The sequence below is a fragment of the Ambystoma mexicanum genome, chromosome 1q, assembly GCF_040938575.1.
Source record: "Ambystoma mexicanum isolate Mex_15411 chromosome 1q, UKY_AmexF1_1, whole genome shotgun sequence".
Classification (NCBI taxonomy): Eukaryota; Metazoa; Chordata; class Amphibia; order Caudata; family Ambystomatidae; genus Ambystoma; species Ambystoma mexicanum.
This window is the reverse complement of record NC_090922.1, coordinates 70,074,487-70,092,175: the sequence shown is the minus strand read 5'-3', so window position 1 is coordinate 70,092,175 and position 17,689 is coordinate 70,074,487. Positions and strand designations below refer to the sequence as shown.

The 17,689-nt window shown below is 48.6% G+C and overlaps 1 protein-coding gene across 2 annotated transcripts in view; it reads left to right on the top strand.

The window, feature by feature from the left end:
• The window catches only part of CDH1 (cadherin 1), a 398,557-nt gene that overhangs the window by 198,753 nt on the left and 182,115 nt on the right, over window positions 1-17,689 (top strand). For both annotated transcript variants that reach the window (XM_069635549.1, XM_069635548.1), the window contains exon 6: window positions 17,199-17,343. In XM_069635549.1, the coding sequence (XP_069491650.1) occupies window positions 17,199-17,343 (145 nt within the window). The remainder of the gene's footprint in view (window positions 1-17,198; window positions 17,344-17,689) is intronic.

The window sequence follows — 17,689 nt, the reverse complement described above, 5'->3', positions numbered from 1 at the left end:
CCCATGAGGTTCGCTTCTGATGTAAGTATCAAAGGTGGATTCATTTATTACCGTAAGCTCCTGGGAAAATGTAGTTTGCAGTGTGCTGCCAGCCCCTGAAGTTGCTAGTCAAAGTAATGAAATGTAAATGTATTTAGAATGAAAGCAAACTCTGAGGCATGTTTACAGTGGCTATGTCTCGTGTGATGCCTTACATACTTGCCTATAATTCAAGCCATACTACCTATAGATTTATCTAGAAAACAATGCATTGAGGTTAGTCTCGTGCATAGATAGGACTGTGTGGCTATCAACAAAGTCCCCTGCCCGTTTAGTGGGCTAATCCCGCGGTAGGGGTGTGGGCCGAGTCATTAATGTTCAGGGGAGAAAAGACCAACTATTATTTTGAAAAAAGAATCTTCAGTCTTTTCTCCGAACATTTCTAATTAGGTGTTTCAACCCCAATCCAATCCCGTAGCTGATAAGTTTGTGCCTCTTTACCACATCTCCATCTGGAATGACATGAAAAGAACAGCAGACTCAGAAGTATGTGCTGCCCTCATCCTCCTTGACCACTCTGCAGCATTCGACCCATTCCACCATGCCACCCTCCTATATCGACTCCACTGCCTAGGCATCAGGGACTGTGCTTTAGGATGAATCTCCTCGTTCTTCAACCACTTGCAAATCACCATCCTCCCTCATTTCTCCTCCCCCTTCCGCCCTGTCTTTCAGGAGGGTCTCACATGGAGCACCCCCCCCCCCTTTCACTTCAACCTTTATCTAAGCCCACTCCCCAGGCTCATCCGCTCCCACAACCTCACCTGTTACAACTATGGGACACTCTGATTAATTTTTTAGATTCCCAACTCCCCGACCTCGCCGCCCCCTGACTCATGCCTAACGGATATAGACCACTGGATGGCGAAAAACCACCTCCTCAATCGAGGCGAAACCAAAATCCTGATTTGCAGCAAGACATCACTCCTTCCCAACCTACCCTCTGGATGCCCTTCCTAGGCCCCCCCCTCCCACAGTATCCACCTCATTAAAGAACCTAGGATGCACCCTCATCTCGCACCGCGCGCTCTCGCGCTCTCGCGCTCTTGCTCTCGCGCTCTTGCTCGCGCGCTCTCGCGCTCTTGCTCGCGCGCTCTCGCGCTCTTGCTCGCGCGCTCTCGCGCTCTTGCTCGCGCGCTCTCGCGCTCTTGCTCGCGCGCTCTCGCGCTCTTGCTCGCGCGCTCTCGCGCTCTTGCTCGCGCGCTCTCGCGCTCTTGCTCGCGCGCTCTCGCGCTCTTGCTCGCGCGCTCTCGCGCTCTTGCTCGGGCGCTCTCGCGCTCTTGCTCGGGCGCTCTCGCGCTCTTGCTCGGGCGCTCTCGCGCTCTTGCTCGGGCGCTCTCGCGCTCTTGCTCGGGCGCTCTCGCGCTCTTGCTCGGGCGCTCTCGCGCTCTTGCTCGGGCGCTCTCGCGCTCTTGCTCAGGCGCTCTCTCCAGATCCTGCCACTATCGCCTCTGCATCCTCGGACAGATCTTCTCCTACACTCACAGAATCTCCACAATCCTGGCCATCATCCCCTCCCAGCTGGATTAGGCAAACTCCCCCTACCTAGGCACCCCTGCCTGCCAGCTCAAAGTTCCAACAGATCCAGAACTCTGCAGCAAGGCCCCTTGCCCTCTCCCCTAGATAACACATTTCCCCTGCACTCCGGGTGCTCCACTGGCTCCCAATCAGCCGAAGGGCCACTTTAAAAAAAAGTGCATCACCCACTGTGCCATCCACAAGAAAGGCCCTGAATTCCTCCCAAACTCTCGCTACCAACCCAACAGAACTCTCAGATCTGGCTCTGCCCCCCCCACTCCTGGTGATTCCATCTTTTAACTCCTCCAGACTAGGAGGAACCGCTTTCTCAGTTAAAGCTCCCACAATCTGGAACTCCCTCCATTTTGACCTCTGCCTCCAAGAGGACCACCTTGCCTTCGGGAAGGCCCTTAAAACCTGGCTCTTCCCTCCTGCAACTTTATTTCCCCCGTTCCTTTCCCGAGACTAGTCTACTGACCAGAAAAAACTAGCCCTCGATGGCTTTGGTCCGGTCGACCAGCATGGGGGAGGGGATAGTCGTCTGGGACATTTCCCATCACCACAGCTTGCCCCTTCTCGCATGAGAAGCCCCACCCAAACACTGAAAACAGACAAGAATAGCCGAGTAAGAAATAACACCCTAACTCTAGCTGTACGTTAGCGGCAAGGCGACCACTAATGTTCATACACTGAATTCTTTAAAACTGACTGTCCTGGCAATCTGTGTCTCTCCATACCTTGTTCTTGGAGGCATACCTTCCTCCAACTTTATAGGCATCTTTTGCTACACACAGCACTCTGTGCAGAGTGGCTGGGAGCCCCTTGGGTTTCCCATTATATTTTCTTGTATTTTCCTTGTGAGAACTAATGTTCCCAAGGGTAGAGGGATGCTTTTTATCCTTTCTACATTTTATATTGTGAGATCAGCACATACCACCATATGTGGAGTGCTGAAGGGTGACTATATCCCCTTTCCCACTGCTCCTGTAACATTTCTGTTAGTGGCAAGCATACCTGAATGGTGGCAGTGGGCGTGTTCTGCCAACTTGTCATTTTTTACTCGCAGGCTGTGTTCACAGCCGCTGTACTTAAGAGAAGGTTCGGCATTGAACCAAAACGTTTACTTTATTCTTTTGTTGTGACATTTCTTGTGCGCTTGTCCTTTCCTGGTCTTTCTGCCGTGCTGGGTGGGGGTGGTCCTTGTTTGACTTTTGTCTTCGCCAGGAATCCTTTGAGAAGTCAGAAACTCTCCAGTTCGTTGTCTTCTGGCATGCCTGCCTGGAACCAGTTCCACCTGGGAGGCTGGCTGTCCTAAAAGGACGCCACCGCCCAAAATGTGAATATAGCATGAGCACTGATTGGCTGGGTTCCTGGATAAATATCTTGGATCTTGAGGCTGAAAACAAGTTGACCACTGGAACTGAGTCAGATGAGGGAGAAGAGAAGATTCCTCCTGTAGCTACTTCCACAGATCGGAGTTTCATGCTTAGTGACGGACTGAACTGACACTTTCTTCCGTGCAACAGAAGAGAACGTCTCCCCCTTGGACTGGTGGGACCAATCATTCTTGAGACCATCTGTATTTCGAGCCACGCAATGATGAGCTGTGATCAAAAATCTGGGATCTCGAGCCTGAGTGCTGTGCATGGTCTTCCGAAAGAACAAATCTTCCTGCAGCTCCAAAGGCAAGATTTCACTCCTTGAAGTCCCCTGACAAGAGTGTTCGACAGATAGCGAGGCGAATTGTTCGGAGGAAAACGGTTCTTCATCTGTTGCCTTGAAGGGCGCCACAACCACAGAGCCACGAGAAGCAATGAAGAATCCTTTGCTTGAGCTTTTCCACTCTGCTGCAAAATCCCTTCCTGTGTCCTTTCTTTCATCTGCAGACCAAGAATTCAGTGACCAGGTCCTGTAGCTGCTGCATCGTGAAGGCGCCCACCTGCATCATCTTCACTGCTGAGAGACTGTGAGACTCGAGGTAATATTTACCTAGTCATTCTGCTCCTGTTTGGCTACGGTGGTGATTCGTACAATTGGGACTTTGCCCATACAGGTTTGCCCAGGGAGCAGTCTACGTAGTTTCTGAAGCCTTTTACCCATAAATTGTTCATTGCTTCAGAATTATTCCACAGGAACTCTTGACTTTTCTACAACTTGTGCCTGCCTTTTTGCCCTCCAGTCTGACCCTGAAAGAGACGCATAACTAGCTAGGGATGGACTCTTAAACCCTCGGCTCTGAGAAAAGATTGCTAAGTTACTTACCTCGTGGTGTTTCTGTCATAAGGATCGGAAACCAAGTTTCTGATGCTTGTGAATCTGCTTAGAATCACATGCTCTGCATATAGTCCGAAATCTAGTGGAAATCGTAGAGTATTGCGTCTTTCTTTCGAAGATCGAAAGGGGACGCCGACATGGGCGTGACTGTACCACAAATACAAAAACACACGACCCCTAAGGCCTCTTTGATGGAGTCATCGAAGAAGCCCACTACGGCAACAGGGCCGTCGAAAATGTGGGCGCCTTCTGAACCTCACGTTTCAATGCAACCGTCTTTGCAGCATGCGACAGGCATTCCTCTGGAGAGGGCATGCACCCTAAAAAACAGTTGACACACCGTCCAAGGGCACACAAGCACCAAAGGCCTCTGGAGTCACCGACCACGACTGCGCCGTCGGGCACGTTGAGACCTTCGATTCAACCACAGAAAATCTGCAGAAGTCTTGCAGCTATCATTTTGGCAGCCACAGAGCACAAGGGCACCCCCTCATCAAGAGGAGTATTCTGAAGGCCCCCAGCTTCTCTCTAAGGTCTTATCTGGAAAATCTCCACCTTCTGGGCAACCTTTTCCGCTTCCAGACCCTTATGCCATTCCCTAGGGAGACATTTCAGCAATACATGCACAAAATTGCTGTTGACTTTTCTGACAGGTACGATGCAGCCAAAAGAGCCAGGGAAGAGGACTCCTTCCCCATTCCTTACAAACTGCAGAAATTCCCCATCTCTGCACTGGGACACCATGAGGATATCTTGGCTGTCCCAAAGGACCCAACACGGGAGGATATCTGCCGACATTAATCCCTTTGCACAAGACGCAGCTCATCAGGACCCAGACTGGGATCAAGATCAGGTGGGGTATCGGGGCCCTTGGCTATCACCAACTCGTACACATGACGCAGACATAATCTGTCTAGATTCCCCCTTCGCCTCCACAGAGGGATTAGTCACCTGTTGACGACCAGATGATGTTGAATGCTATTTTGAAAAGAGCAGCCAATCATTTCCAGATTGCAACACATGAGGCAGCTTCAGACTCAGAATTTGTTGGGGATGTCCTCAAAGAGAAGCCTCCGACTAGTACAGCCATCCGCTTATTCAACTCTATAGCCCCTTCCTTGTTGTCAACGTCTCACACTGGCGGTCAACCCTCGGGTTGAAACATTATTCTGCCAATCACCTTCCGACCCACTATACATAAGGGGTCATGGTACACCGGACTCCCTGGTGGTTACTACCACTTGGAAAAGGGTGGGCGTTCCACTGTCCACGGCAGAAGCCCCTCTGGATAAAGATTGTAAAAAGCTTTATACCTTGGGTAAACTAGTTACTGCCTTGGCAGCCTACTCTTCTAGGATCACAAATAATACCACCCTCCTGACAAGCTACAGCGATGTCCAATGAGGCCTAGTCCAGAATGGCCTTATATATGTCCGAGTGCCCACCCGATCACGCCTGCTGGCAGTCGTGGCTGAGGGCAGCCAGGTTACCCACAACCTATTGAACACTCTGGACTCTGCTGAGACCGCTGGATGCACCCTAGCCCAGTGGACTTTACTTAAGACATGCCTGGTTAAAGAACTCGGTTTTAAACCCGAAACTCAGGCCTCTTGGCAACAAACCAGTTGAGGACATAGATCTTTTTGGGAAAGCTGTTGATGAGGCCCTGGAGATGGCAAAAAAAGACCACAAAACTCTCAAATCACTCGGATCGTGGTTAAGCCATTCCACCAGCGTGGAGGCTCTAACTCCTGGTCTTTTTGTGGGCAATCATTTTCCTGCTCTCCCCATGGACAATATGCTCGGAGTACCCACTGGTCCTCCGGGCTAAGACTCTTTTAACAACCAATATCAACAAAGAGGTCCTCATAGAGGCAAGGGGAGAGGCAGGAACTCTACTCCTAGAGGCTCACCTCAAAGTGACTTGCCAGTTCGGGTCCCCTCCCACACTTCCCCAGTTGGGGGGGTGGCTTGTCATTCATTGACGCCTGGGAGGGGACACCCATCAAGCCAGTGGGTGTTAAAGACCATCACCGACGGCTATTGCATTGAGTTTCACCGACCACCTTGATGCCACCCACCAAAGACCAGACGACTGTCCCCAGAACACCTACGCATCCTGCTGGAAGAGGTTCAGGTCCTTCTGGAAAAGGGCACCATAGAAGTCATCCCCAATCACCAGGTAAACCAGGGTATTTATTCAGTGTACTGCCTTGTACCCAAAAAGGATCTCACCATGCGCCCTGTGTTAGACCTGTGGCCAGCGAAAAAGTATGTAAAATCTCAAATTCAGGATGACAACACTGCAGGAGGTATTCCCACTGCTGCAGTAGGGGATTACATGGCCATATTGAACATGAAAGATGCATTCTTTCATATTTTAATGTTGCCAGTTCACAGAAAGTACCTAAGGTTCATGATAGGATACCCACTATCAGTTCAAGGTTCTCCCCTTCGGCACTGCCTCAGAGCCATGCATAGGCAGTCAATCCCATTCTATCCTTACCTTCGAAGACTGGCTCATAACAGGGCATTGTATTGGCACATGGCAAAGAAATACCCAGAAGACGGTAGACCTTCTCTTCAACCTAGCTCTCTATCGATGAGAAAAAATCCAGTCTAGACCTCAGTCAAGTCCAGCAGTTTCTGGGGGCTCTAATTCGAACAAGACGGCCTCGTCTTTCCCTCCGCGAGGGTTCAAAATATGCTGTTCCAGATCCCTCAATGTGTAGCCAGTCACCAGGTGACCGTACACAAGGCCCTGCGACTGTAGGGGTTGATGGCTTCCTAAGCCTACCTAGTTCCTCACGCTTGTCTGTGCATGCGCCCCATGCAAGAGTGGCTCTCTGACCAATGGTGTCAGTCCATTGGAACGATCTAGTGGTTGTCTCAGCAGCCCTCGTTCAGTGTCTGTAGTGGTGGTCAAGGGAAACCCTTCTGCAGGGTAAGACCTTCATCACCCCTGCAGTAGAAGCCACTCTCGCCACAGGTGCATTGGACAGGGTGGGGGAGGGGGGTCCTCCCCTCCTTTAATAGACTGCACACAGTGTGTGTGGTCCCCAGCGGTAGCATCCAATCACATTGTGTTGTAACTGCTAGCAGTGTTCAAGGCCCTGAAGGCCTTCCAAACAAACCTCCGGGGAGGCGGACAGTACTATGGCCATGTATTACTTAAACAAACAAGGGGGCACTCGTTCTCAAGGGCTGTCCAAACTGTCCCAGAACATATGGAAGTGGGCTCTAAAACACAAGAGGTTCCTACTGTCACATGTTCCAGGGGAACTTGATCTTCTGGCAGATGTACTCAGCAGAGACTTCCCTCTACCCGCAGAGCATGAGTGGAGGCTACAAGAGGCCATTTTACTCAATGTCTTTGTAGAATGGGACTTCCCAGAGGTCGACTTGTTCGCCGCTCTGGAGAACACTCGATGCCCAGATTACGCCTCCAGGTACCGTCAGAACCGCTCCAAGGCAAACGGTCTTTGTATAACATGGTCTGGGAAATTTGTCTAAGCTTCTGATTTTGGGTATACTACATGTCACGTTAGGGATGGTGTTAGTCCCGCCCATGTCGACATCACCTTTCGACTTTCGATCTTCGAAAGAAACATGCAATACTCGGCGAATTCCACTAGATGTCGGACTATATGCAGAGCATGTGAATCTAAGCGGATACAATCATCAGAAATGCTATTAGGGTGAGTAATGCATGTAATTAATCCGTTTTTACCTTTGAATTGCATACTGCCCTTCTGAAAAGTAATTGTCAAGTTCTTTCTTACCTTTGAATTGTCTACTATTCTAAAAAGTATCTAGAAAGTGGTTTTACTTGCCTTGAATTTCATGCTGCCATTCTATACGTCTTTTACACTGTGGTTCACTTAACAGAAGTTTTGTACTGAGTTTTTACTGTGTTTATTGTTTGATAGTACTTACCTTTCTAAAGAATTCTTTGCATGTGTATATATGCTATTGTTATTGGGCATTTGTATAGCGCCTTTTTTACCATTGGTATGATCCCAAAGCGCTTTGGGGTGAATGCCCTTGGTGACCATAGTCCAGGTCATTGGAGAGTAGGGTAGTCAATAGTGCTTGGGTGCACTCCATGTGTTTGCAGCTAGGGCGGTTCACGTGGTGTGTAGCTGCATTCTAATGCTAGGCGTGGTGCAGTTATGTGAGATCAGTAGAATGCGTGCAGCATGGCCGATTGACTTGGGGTAACTGCATTCTGGTGGTGGAGCTCGTGTACGAGATTGTGTGCAGCTAGGCTGTTTTTTTGTGGGGGATAGCTGCGTTCTAAAGACTGTGTTCATGGAAGTGTGTGTCCAACTAGGCCAAATTAATCAAGGGGTATAACTGCATTCTATTGAATGTAGGTGCAGAGGAGAGAATTAGCATATTGGTATGTGGAGTATCTCTGCAAATTGGAGGAAGGCCCCTGTTTCTGGCTACCTTCCAGTGCCTGCCTAGGTGACAGTATCTCCCCATTTTAGAGGCTTAGAGCTTTAATCCTCTGGGAATTCTCGGTCTTGTGTAGTTTGTTCTGTTTACCAAGCCCGAGTGTCTTTCCGTCTTTGGTGCTGTAGGAGGGTCTGGGAGGGAAGTGCTAAGGAGGAGAACCTCAGGCTAAATCGTAGTACAGACGACTCTCAGGGGTGGAATGTGGAGCCACCAAGCAGGGCTCCACAGTGCAGTGAGGGGTGCCTGGGATCAAGCCACAGTCCACAGCAGCAGTGGGGTGATTAGCAGTGAATGGGTAGAATAAAATCAGAGTTTTGAGCAGTTCCCGGCACTTAAGGAGGTCCGGCTCAAGTCTGAGAGGGGCAGTGAGGTTGTTCCAAAGGGAGGCATCAGCCAAGGAGAGAGACCTGCCCCCAACTCTGCTTGGAGAAGCGTTTCACAGTCAGGCATTTGGAATTAGAGGAGCGTAGGGCTCTAGCAGGTGAGTATTATGGGAGGGAAAGTTGGAGGTGGCGTGGTGCCAGACCCCAGAAGGCCTTGTGGGTGATGCAGAGGGTCTTGACCTTTTATCTTTGCAGCCAGTGGGAGACTCTAGGGCTGGAGTGATACGGTACCTGGGCTTGAGGCCAAGGATAAGTGTTGCAGACCTATTCTGGATTAGCTGGAGGGGGTGTGGGGAGGAAGGAGGGAGATTGAGAACAAGGCTGTTGCAGTAGCCCAGCCGGGAGATGACCAGAGCTCTGGAGACATTGAGGTTCTGCGGGCAAGGTGAAAAAAGGAAGGATGCCTCTGAGGTGGAGCTGGAAGTGGGACTTCTTGGTGAGGTCAATGATGTGAGGGGTGAAGGAGAGAGCAGAGTCGTAGATCACCCCCAGGTTTTTAGCCTCACAAGATGGTGGGGAAAGAGGGCCCAAAGAGGGTGGCCAGAGGGTAGGAGGAAAAGAGGGCGCAGGTGTCCTGAGGATCTCAGTCCTACTGGCATTGATTCAGGGATCATTCGCTGCACACCATGCCTGAATGGCAGACAGTTGGGGATCAGAGTGTAGGAAGAAGGGGGGGGGGGGCAGGGAGGGAATAGAGGGAGGTTTGAAGGAAAGCTGTGTCATCAGCAGAACACTGGAAATGAGGAGAGAAGATCATTGTGATCAAGAGGGGCGAGAAAGATATTAAAGAGCCATGGCGATGGGATGAAGCCCTGGAGGACGCCACAGGTAGAGGGTGGTGGAGAAAGGGCCCAGTTGCAGCTGTGAATGGCGGTTGGTGAGTAAAGAGGCCAGCCAATCCAGTACCCGGTCTGTGATGCTGTGGGTCTCAGAGTCTGAGTCGTTTTATGAGGATTGGATGGTTGACCATGTACAAGGCAGAGGAGAGATCGAGGAGAATGAGAACAGCAGGAGAGATTTGAAAGCATGGTTTCATGGGTGTTCAGGAGAGAAGTTTGTGCCTCTGGATGCCCGCAATCTAGATTAATGTTCACGAAGGAAACCAACACGATCAGTGTGGAGGGTCAGTTAGGGGAGGACCAACGCCTCCAGTAGTTTACCCAGGAAGGGGGTAGTAGAGAGAGGGTGATAGTTAGCTGGGCAGAAGGGGTCGACAGACAGCTTTTTTTCAAGAGAGGGTGCACAAGGGAGTGCTTGAGGGATAGATGGAAAGAGCCAATGTTGAAGGTGTGGTTACAGAAGTGAGCAAGAGCCGGGGTGAGAGTGATGTTGTCCTTAATGGTTCTGGGGATGCAGGGGGGACACCTGTTTGGAGGAGGCGTTCATAGAGCAGACCACTTTAGAGACCTCATTGTTATGGGCAAGAGGGAGGAGAGTGAGGGGTAGGAGGAGGGGGGCCAAGGGAGGCAGGGTAGCAGGTATGGGAGAGGAGATGGGGGTGGAGGAAAGTGAGGACCGGATCAGAGGCCATGGCAGTGAAGAGAGCCTGGGAAGGAGAGAGCGAGGTGGAGACTGCAAGTTGATTGGCAAGTTGCTTGCAGACTTTGAAAAGTTTGGCCATGGTGTTAGTGGCTCCAGAGATGTGGGCTTGGATGTGGGCCCGCTTTTTGGAGCAGATGGAGAAACTATATTGCTTTTGGAGCAGGCGGCAGGCCAGTTTAACAGAGGATAAGCCCAATGTCTGCCACTTGTGTTCAGCAACTCTGCCCTTCTGCATTTCAGAGATGCTAGATCAGAGTCGTACCAGCTGTTCTTGGTGACAGGTTTTAGGCAGATCCTCATGGCAAGGATGTCAAGGGTGTTAGCGATGGCAAGGTGCAGGTTACCAAGAACCGAGTCAGAGGGAGTCGGGAGCAGGGATGAGAGGGGGCATGAAGGTAGGGGCAAAAGCAGCAACTGACATGACGGCGAAGGAGGCTGGCAGTATATGGGTTGGTTTGGATAGAGGGCGAAGGGGTCCCAGGTGGGAGGAAATTAATGGTTAGACCAGGAGAGGGGGTGCTTACCAGGTTAGAGATGGGAATGTCACCAGAGATTAAGGCATCAACTGTGTGACAGGCAGTCTGGCCGGAAGGAAGAATAGTGAGAGAGGCAGTCGGAGTACGCAGAGCTCAGAGGTGGATGATTTGAGAGTCGATGAGGAGTTTGGAAGAAGAGGTTGACAGGAATGAGGCAAGGTACGACCATTCAGAGGGGTGTTGGGGGTGGGGGGGAACGGGGAGATGGGGCCAGGGAGTCTGTAGATGGTGGTGAGGTTGAGAGAGTATGCGCGACCCCCAAGACTTACGTACCAGGCATTCAAGAGGAGTAGGAATGATGGAACCAGGGACCCACTCTGGGAAGATCAGGGCCACTCCACCTCCAGGCTTGTTGAGTCTGAGTTTGGAGAGGATTTTGTAACCCTCAGGAAGGAGAGTGTCAAGGGCAGTGACAGCTGGCATTAAACCACGTCTCGGTAAGAGCGAGGGAGTTAAGGTCAAAGTCTTTGAGAAGGAGACTGATGTCAGGAGTGTTTGACAACAGAGCGAGCATTCAGAGAAGCTAAGTGAAGCTGGTTACCATCTTTGAAGGTTTTCCGAGGGGGTGTACAGGGGCGTGGTACTCCCATTGGTGGTGGTGAAGTGAGGGGAGAGGAAGCAGGGGTGGAAGGAGAAGGGAGGAAGTTTGAGACCAGATGAGGGTTAATAGGACAGGAGAGGGGACAGTGAAGAGGATGTCCTTGATAGTCTGTCTGGAAGTGGTATTGACATAAGTGTCGGCGATCAGCAGGCCTGGATTAGCGTCCACAAGAGCTTTTTTTCCAGGGAGGTAGGATAAGTCATAGAGTAGCAGTTAGAATAGATAAGAGAGATGGAGTGCCATTGGAGTAGAGGGGGAGAGAGATGAGCAGGGGAACTGCACAGTGCACGGGAATTCACAAAGTGGCCTAGCTACCAGGCAAGCACAGAGGAGGTGGTGTGCAAAGGAAGACAATCGGTGTGCAGAATAAAAAGCGCACCTGGATTCGAAACCAATACATCACAAAATGGAGGATGCAGCAATTGAAAGAACACGCCTAGATTCGAAGTTGCCAAAAATCACTAATGCAGCACACAAGGGGGGGTTAAGATATTCAGGGCGCTTTTACAGAGGAATTATGGGTTTGGCACTAGCAGGCAGCAGAATGCAATGCGAGAGAAAAGGCATCAACAATTAACAGGCCCACATGCGAGAGAGCATTTGGCTGGACATACAATGTAGCTCGTAGACAGAAGATGGAGTACTCGAGCAAAGACATTTGAAGTGGTAAGTTAAAAAAGCAGTGGAGTTAGAAGCGAGCATGGCAATTGGTGTCATCTGAAGATGGATGGATGGATGGAATGGGCCAGGCAGTCGCCATAGAGGGTTGCGAGGTGCAGTGGCTCATGTCCCGCATAGATGGAGACGTGCAGTATGCTGGACCGGTCAGGAGCGCTTATAAAGGGCACGGCCAGAGGGCTTTTTCCTTGAAGGTCCGGGTGAGCCCATATAAGTGAGGATGGGTTGTGGTAAACTGGAGCAACAATGCAGTTCAAGGCATAGGACGCTTATCATTAGTTGCAGCTCAATGGCATAGTGAAGCGTCCTCTGGCTCCTCAAGGGCCAGACGGGCAGGTACTTGGCCCTTGGATGAGGCACTCAATGAATGCAGGACTCGTCCCTGCGATGATCCGATGTCCACCCTTGAAGGTGGAACAAAGGGCATAAGTGCTAAATGTGCCAATTTTTCCAGGTCACGGGTATTTGTTTACAGCGAGTAGTTGTGTATTCCGTCCTAGTTTATAGTTTGAATTGTGAAATTACTCTGCATCGTTGTCCCTTGTGAGAGCTGAGTATGCTAGAGAGCTCATCTGAAAGGAGAGCATGTTGTGTATATCCGCAAGACACAAAGAGCAAGCCCAATCAAAGCTTCAGGACATGGGTGATACTGGGTCCCGGGTAAAGGAGTTCAAGAGATTAATTCCCAGACAGATCAGAGTAAGCATACCTGGAGGAGGACGAGACAGGCCCAATCATAATGTTTGAACATAAGTGCTACTAGGCCCTTGGTTTGTAGTTCTGCACATTAATTTCCAGATAAGTAAGATTAACAAAGATGGACAGCTCCTTGTTAGGCAGTTTGTATGCAGTACCCTTTGGGACCACTACACACAACTAGGACTACAGGTGTAAGCAAACCAACCTTTGGTATAAGTATGTACTACAGTTTTGGTAGCGTTGCTGAGCAGCCACGCTCATCTCAAGAGGGGAATGTGAGCTGTAATGTTACACAGAGGTCTACAATCACAAGTATTCAAATAAACTTACACTCAAGGTTTCTTGGTAAAACACTTATTAATTGATTTAACAGTCAGTTATAAAACATTCACTAGAAGGAGGCAATCTATATTACACACACACATACTTCAGTACTTCTGTATGTTTCTGAGGCATTTAAACTACTTTGGAGGAGGAGCAAAAAGGCATTCAGAGTACTTTGAATGAGGAGCAAAAATGCATAGGTTAATAAAAAGGTTAGTTACTCTCAGACAGTGCAAATACTTGGAGTTCACCAGAGTAGTTAATTCAATGCAATAGGTCAGGCCAAAGTCAATGGGCTAACATATTGTAGAGGATGAAGCTGTTCTGGTAGTTAAATGGAAAAGTCTTTGGCAAAGTTCCCAGAAGTAGTTCGCAAAAGAAAGACTCGTAGGTTGGGTCACAAGCTGATTAGGCCTGCAAGTTGGGAAAGTTTCAAGCACTTTCACCACAAGAGGCAAGTACTCTCTCGTGTCACAGTACCTTACAAATGAAGAAAAAGTTGCAGCTGGAGAAGTCTGTTCCTGGCAGTTCTGCAGATCTTGCTGTTCCTGAGCCTCAGTCGTGGGGACAAGAGGGAGGAGGTCGGGGGACCCCTGCACTGCGACTGGTCACAAAGCTGGCATCTGGCAAATCTTTGATTCCGGTAGCTGTAGTAAAGCACACAAACTGGTGTCCTTCTCCCTGCTTATTCGGTTTCCTGCAGCACTCTGAGGAAAATACAACCAGCTCCGAGAATGGTATCCAGGTTGCTTAGTGTTGAGTTGATTGGTCCCACCAAAACGAAGGGAGAAGTCGTCCTTGCAGGGCTTCTCTGTCGAGATGAACTTAGCGATTCTTTCCTACAGCAGGGCTTCACTGGGCAAACCAATGTTCCAGGAGTTGCAGCAGCCGTCCTCTTGAAGCTCGTCTTCGGTTCTTTTGTTCCAGTGGTCGACTCTGCCTTCCAAGCCAAGAGACTCTCCTTTTTATTCAGTTCTCCCCCATTAATTCCAGCCTAGCTGTCACTCACCCAGCAGGGTGGCTGTCCTTGCCGGACAGTCAGCCAGCCAATCACACCAGAGTGCATTTGGGTCTCCTAGGAGACTAAGCACAGGGAGTTTTGGGCACCTCCCGCACTTCCTGCCCACCTCAGACACTTGGGCACCAGAGACAGTCTTCAGTCCTGAAGCCCGCCAAAGGCGAATGAACAAAGGATACAAACCTGGTTTGACGCGCAGAGACAAACTCTAGAAGGACCTTTCCAAAGAGAAATGGCAAAAGGCCGGGACCTGTTTAAACAAAGGGGGCTCAGACGCCATCTTGAAAAACATGGATCCCGTGATTTAATGCTACTGGAGTTCGCGGTCGGGAAAAATCATGGTAGTTCGTTGTAAAACCACTGCCACCAGCCACTTGGAGAGGAAAGGGTAGCATTTGACTGCTACATGAGTTTCTAGACACAGAGGATACTAGGTAACCCCTCCAGCACTCTATAATAAGATAGGGTGTGATGGTTCTAGGAATTTAAAAAGACTAGTAAAGTCAATTTCACTTTACTTACTCTGGGAAACTGTAGTTTATCCCAGATAAGGTATTTAAACCTTGGGAAAGCCTGACAAGGTTTCCCTGTGCCACTGCACTGAGGGTGCTGTGTGACACACATGAAAAGATGATGCCTATGGAGGTGTCTGAAACTCCATAACCAAAAAAACACAAGTGTAAAACACATTCAAAATACATGAGCATGGGAAAAGAGGCTCACATTCTCTCCATATAAGTGAATCAAGTCCACAAAATCCAGCAAAGTTGCTGGTGGTCTCGAAGGTGAAGGGAATTGGCACATTTATGACCATTCTTCCTAACACTCCTGGACTGAGAACGTAGTACATAACTGAAGGAAGACCATGATCAAGCCCAGTCATGGCATAAAAACATAAGTGCAATTTAACACAAAACCCTTTCATGCCAATGCAAGGTGATCCAACCCCCATCAGTAAATTATAATCAAGCATATGGAAGCAATCTGAAAATAAACATGATTTACCATCAACTCCACACTGACAATTAGTGTGTGGGTCATAGTTTTGCTGGCCTCGTTGGTGTCTAAAATATTAAATTACTATTTGCGCATAACTCCAAGAGTTCTTTGGACCATCCTACAGCCCTCTCTCCCTCCTAAGGTAAGCCTGGCATTGCTACCCACATTGAGTGGTACAGGCCTACACTAAAAGTTGGAGCTCTGTTATTGCAAAGTAGAGAGAGTGTTATAAAGTCCTAAAAGATGGACTTTAGCAAAAGAAACCTTAACACTAGTGCATCTACACTGTAGGAATACAGAATGCAGCCAGTTACTCCCAGGTCTTTGCGAATTTTGCAGAATGTATCCAAGATCAAATCTAGATGAATGAAGAACACTGCCTATGTACTGGTTCTAAATACCCATGTAAAGTAGCCACCACTTCATTCCTAAACCCTGTAGAATGCAGCCACAATTTCATTCCTAAACCCTGTAGAATGCAGCCACGATGTTGCTCCCAGTTGAACTCGGAATGTAGCCATTGCAATGTATTGGAGGTACGAATAATCCTTCTGGAATTTTAGCTCATTGTACAATGGAGCACGGATTTGGAGCCCAGCGAATTGAAGAAAGTTAGCAAAGCTTGGAATCCTGAAGCATGGAGAATATAGTCAGACGTTGAACCTGGTTGAATGCAGATAGCACCTTTTAACACCGATCCTGGGGTAGAATTTAGCTGCCCATTACAGCTAGCAGATCCGAGTATAGCGATCATACTTATTCTGGGTCACTGCTTAGAATGTAAATCATGAATTGTTCCTCTTTCTCTCCATGCACAGAGGAATCTGCATAAGGCACTGCCACAAACCTGCACACATCTGCCATCATACACCACTCGAAGACACTTCGCACAACTCCTCTGCCATAAGAATGCAGCTACTGTTCACAACAGAAATTTGATGCATAGTTGCTCACAAAGCTTCCATTTCGCTCTCCTGCACCCACGCTAGACCCCTCACCACCACCCATCCACATGCCTTTTTGATATGGGTGGATAGCAGGGACTTGGCCACCCCTCATTTCTTAAGCATTGGCCAATATGTACACACGCATACTAACACCTCCTCAAATCTTTTCCCATACCTGGACTCTGGTGCCACAAGGGCGTTCAACCTACAACGTGTTGTAACCATACAAATGGTGAAAGGCGCTATGCAAGGGAGGCAGTACTACTAAAGACTGTGGTGTAACCCTCTGGCCCAAGGAAAACACCTTTATTCAGAAGTTTAAAAAAAATCAAAAGTACATGCATTAGAATTTGTGTATTGGTGGGGAATCTAGATTTGCATACTATTGGCAAGGGTTGGAGCCAGATCTCCTGCACTGGTCCACAAAGCTCAGTGCCTCCCAAAGGAGTCTTTGATGCTAATGTTTGCCTTCTGAAGCTTCTGAAAAGTAATGTGGATGTTTTTCTCTTTTTTAGGTGTAGGGGCTACAACTCCATTTCTACCAGGATTTTATCAGATAAATCTAATCCTTTGAGCCAGGATACTCTTGGTTTAGGTGCAGTGCAAATCTCTGTGACATGGCATTCTTCATCAAGTCCACTTTACGTTTTGTGGAACACGGCAGCTGATCTAAGCATATCTGTTACTTGTCAATGCTGGTACTTGAGATTCTGCGAGCAGGCTAAGGTTGGAATGAATTAGTGGGGTTGACAACGTCCTTCACATGTATTCCTTCAGAAAAACTCATTTGCACTATGAGACATTGATGTACGAGTGGCACTGGGCTTTCTCCACTGGATACATCAATATCATCAGAGAAGATTGATTTGTCTAAACCATGCTTAAAACAGCCTCTTTGTGTTTTGGGCAACTGAACAGAATATTTTATTAGGGCCCTGAATGAAGCTTGCAAGCTGTCTCAAAACTTGAGTGTTTGATGTTTTTGCTGTGTTGCAGGCTATGGTGATGAGGCCAGATCTAGTGAAGCAGGTTGGAGGGTGGCAACTGATGAGACTTGGTATTAAAACATTGTATTTAAGTTTTGCTTCCTGAAAAATGCAGCTCTGTTCACCAAGAACAGTTTGTGATACTAAAGACTAAGTGGTCTACCTTTTTTAAGGTTGGTTTTGTTCTTTTCAGCTTTTTTCTCATGCTGTGTCAGAGAACGGAAAGTCTGTAGAAGATCCAATGGAGATCATCATTAAAGTGACTGATCAGAATGACAACAAGCCAGTCTTTACACAGGAGCTTTTTGAGGGTCAAGTGGCAGAAGGCTCCCAACCAGGTAAGAGGAGGAGTAATTTGTGCTTAAACAAAATCAATGGTTATGCATAGTCTGATTAAATGAGGGGAAGGGTGGGGCTATGAAAACAATATAATCTAATATTAGCACCGTTGCCCAGAGCCCAAGGGTCGTGGGGCCCACGTAAACTACTTATATGGCAAAGAATGGTGTTTATTTAGGCTTTACTTCTCCCATGTATTCGTAGCAGTGCACCAGCAATCGAAATAAAGCTCTCTGGGGAATGGGGTGAACAGTAATGGAGTGTAGCATGTTAATACTTTGAATGCAATAATGCCCGGGCAGCAGAATAGTTCAATTTATGCACCTTTCTTCTCAAATGCCTTGC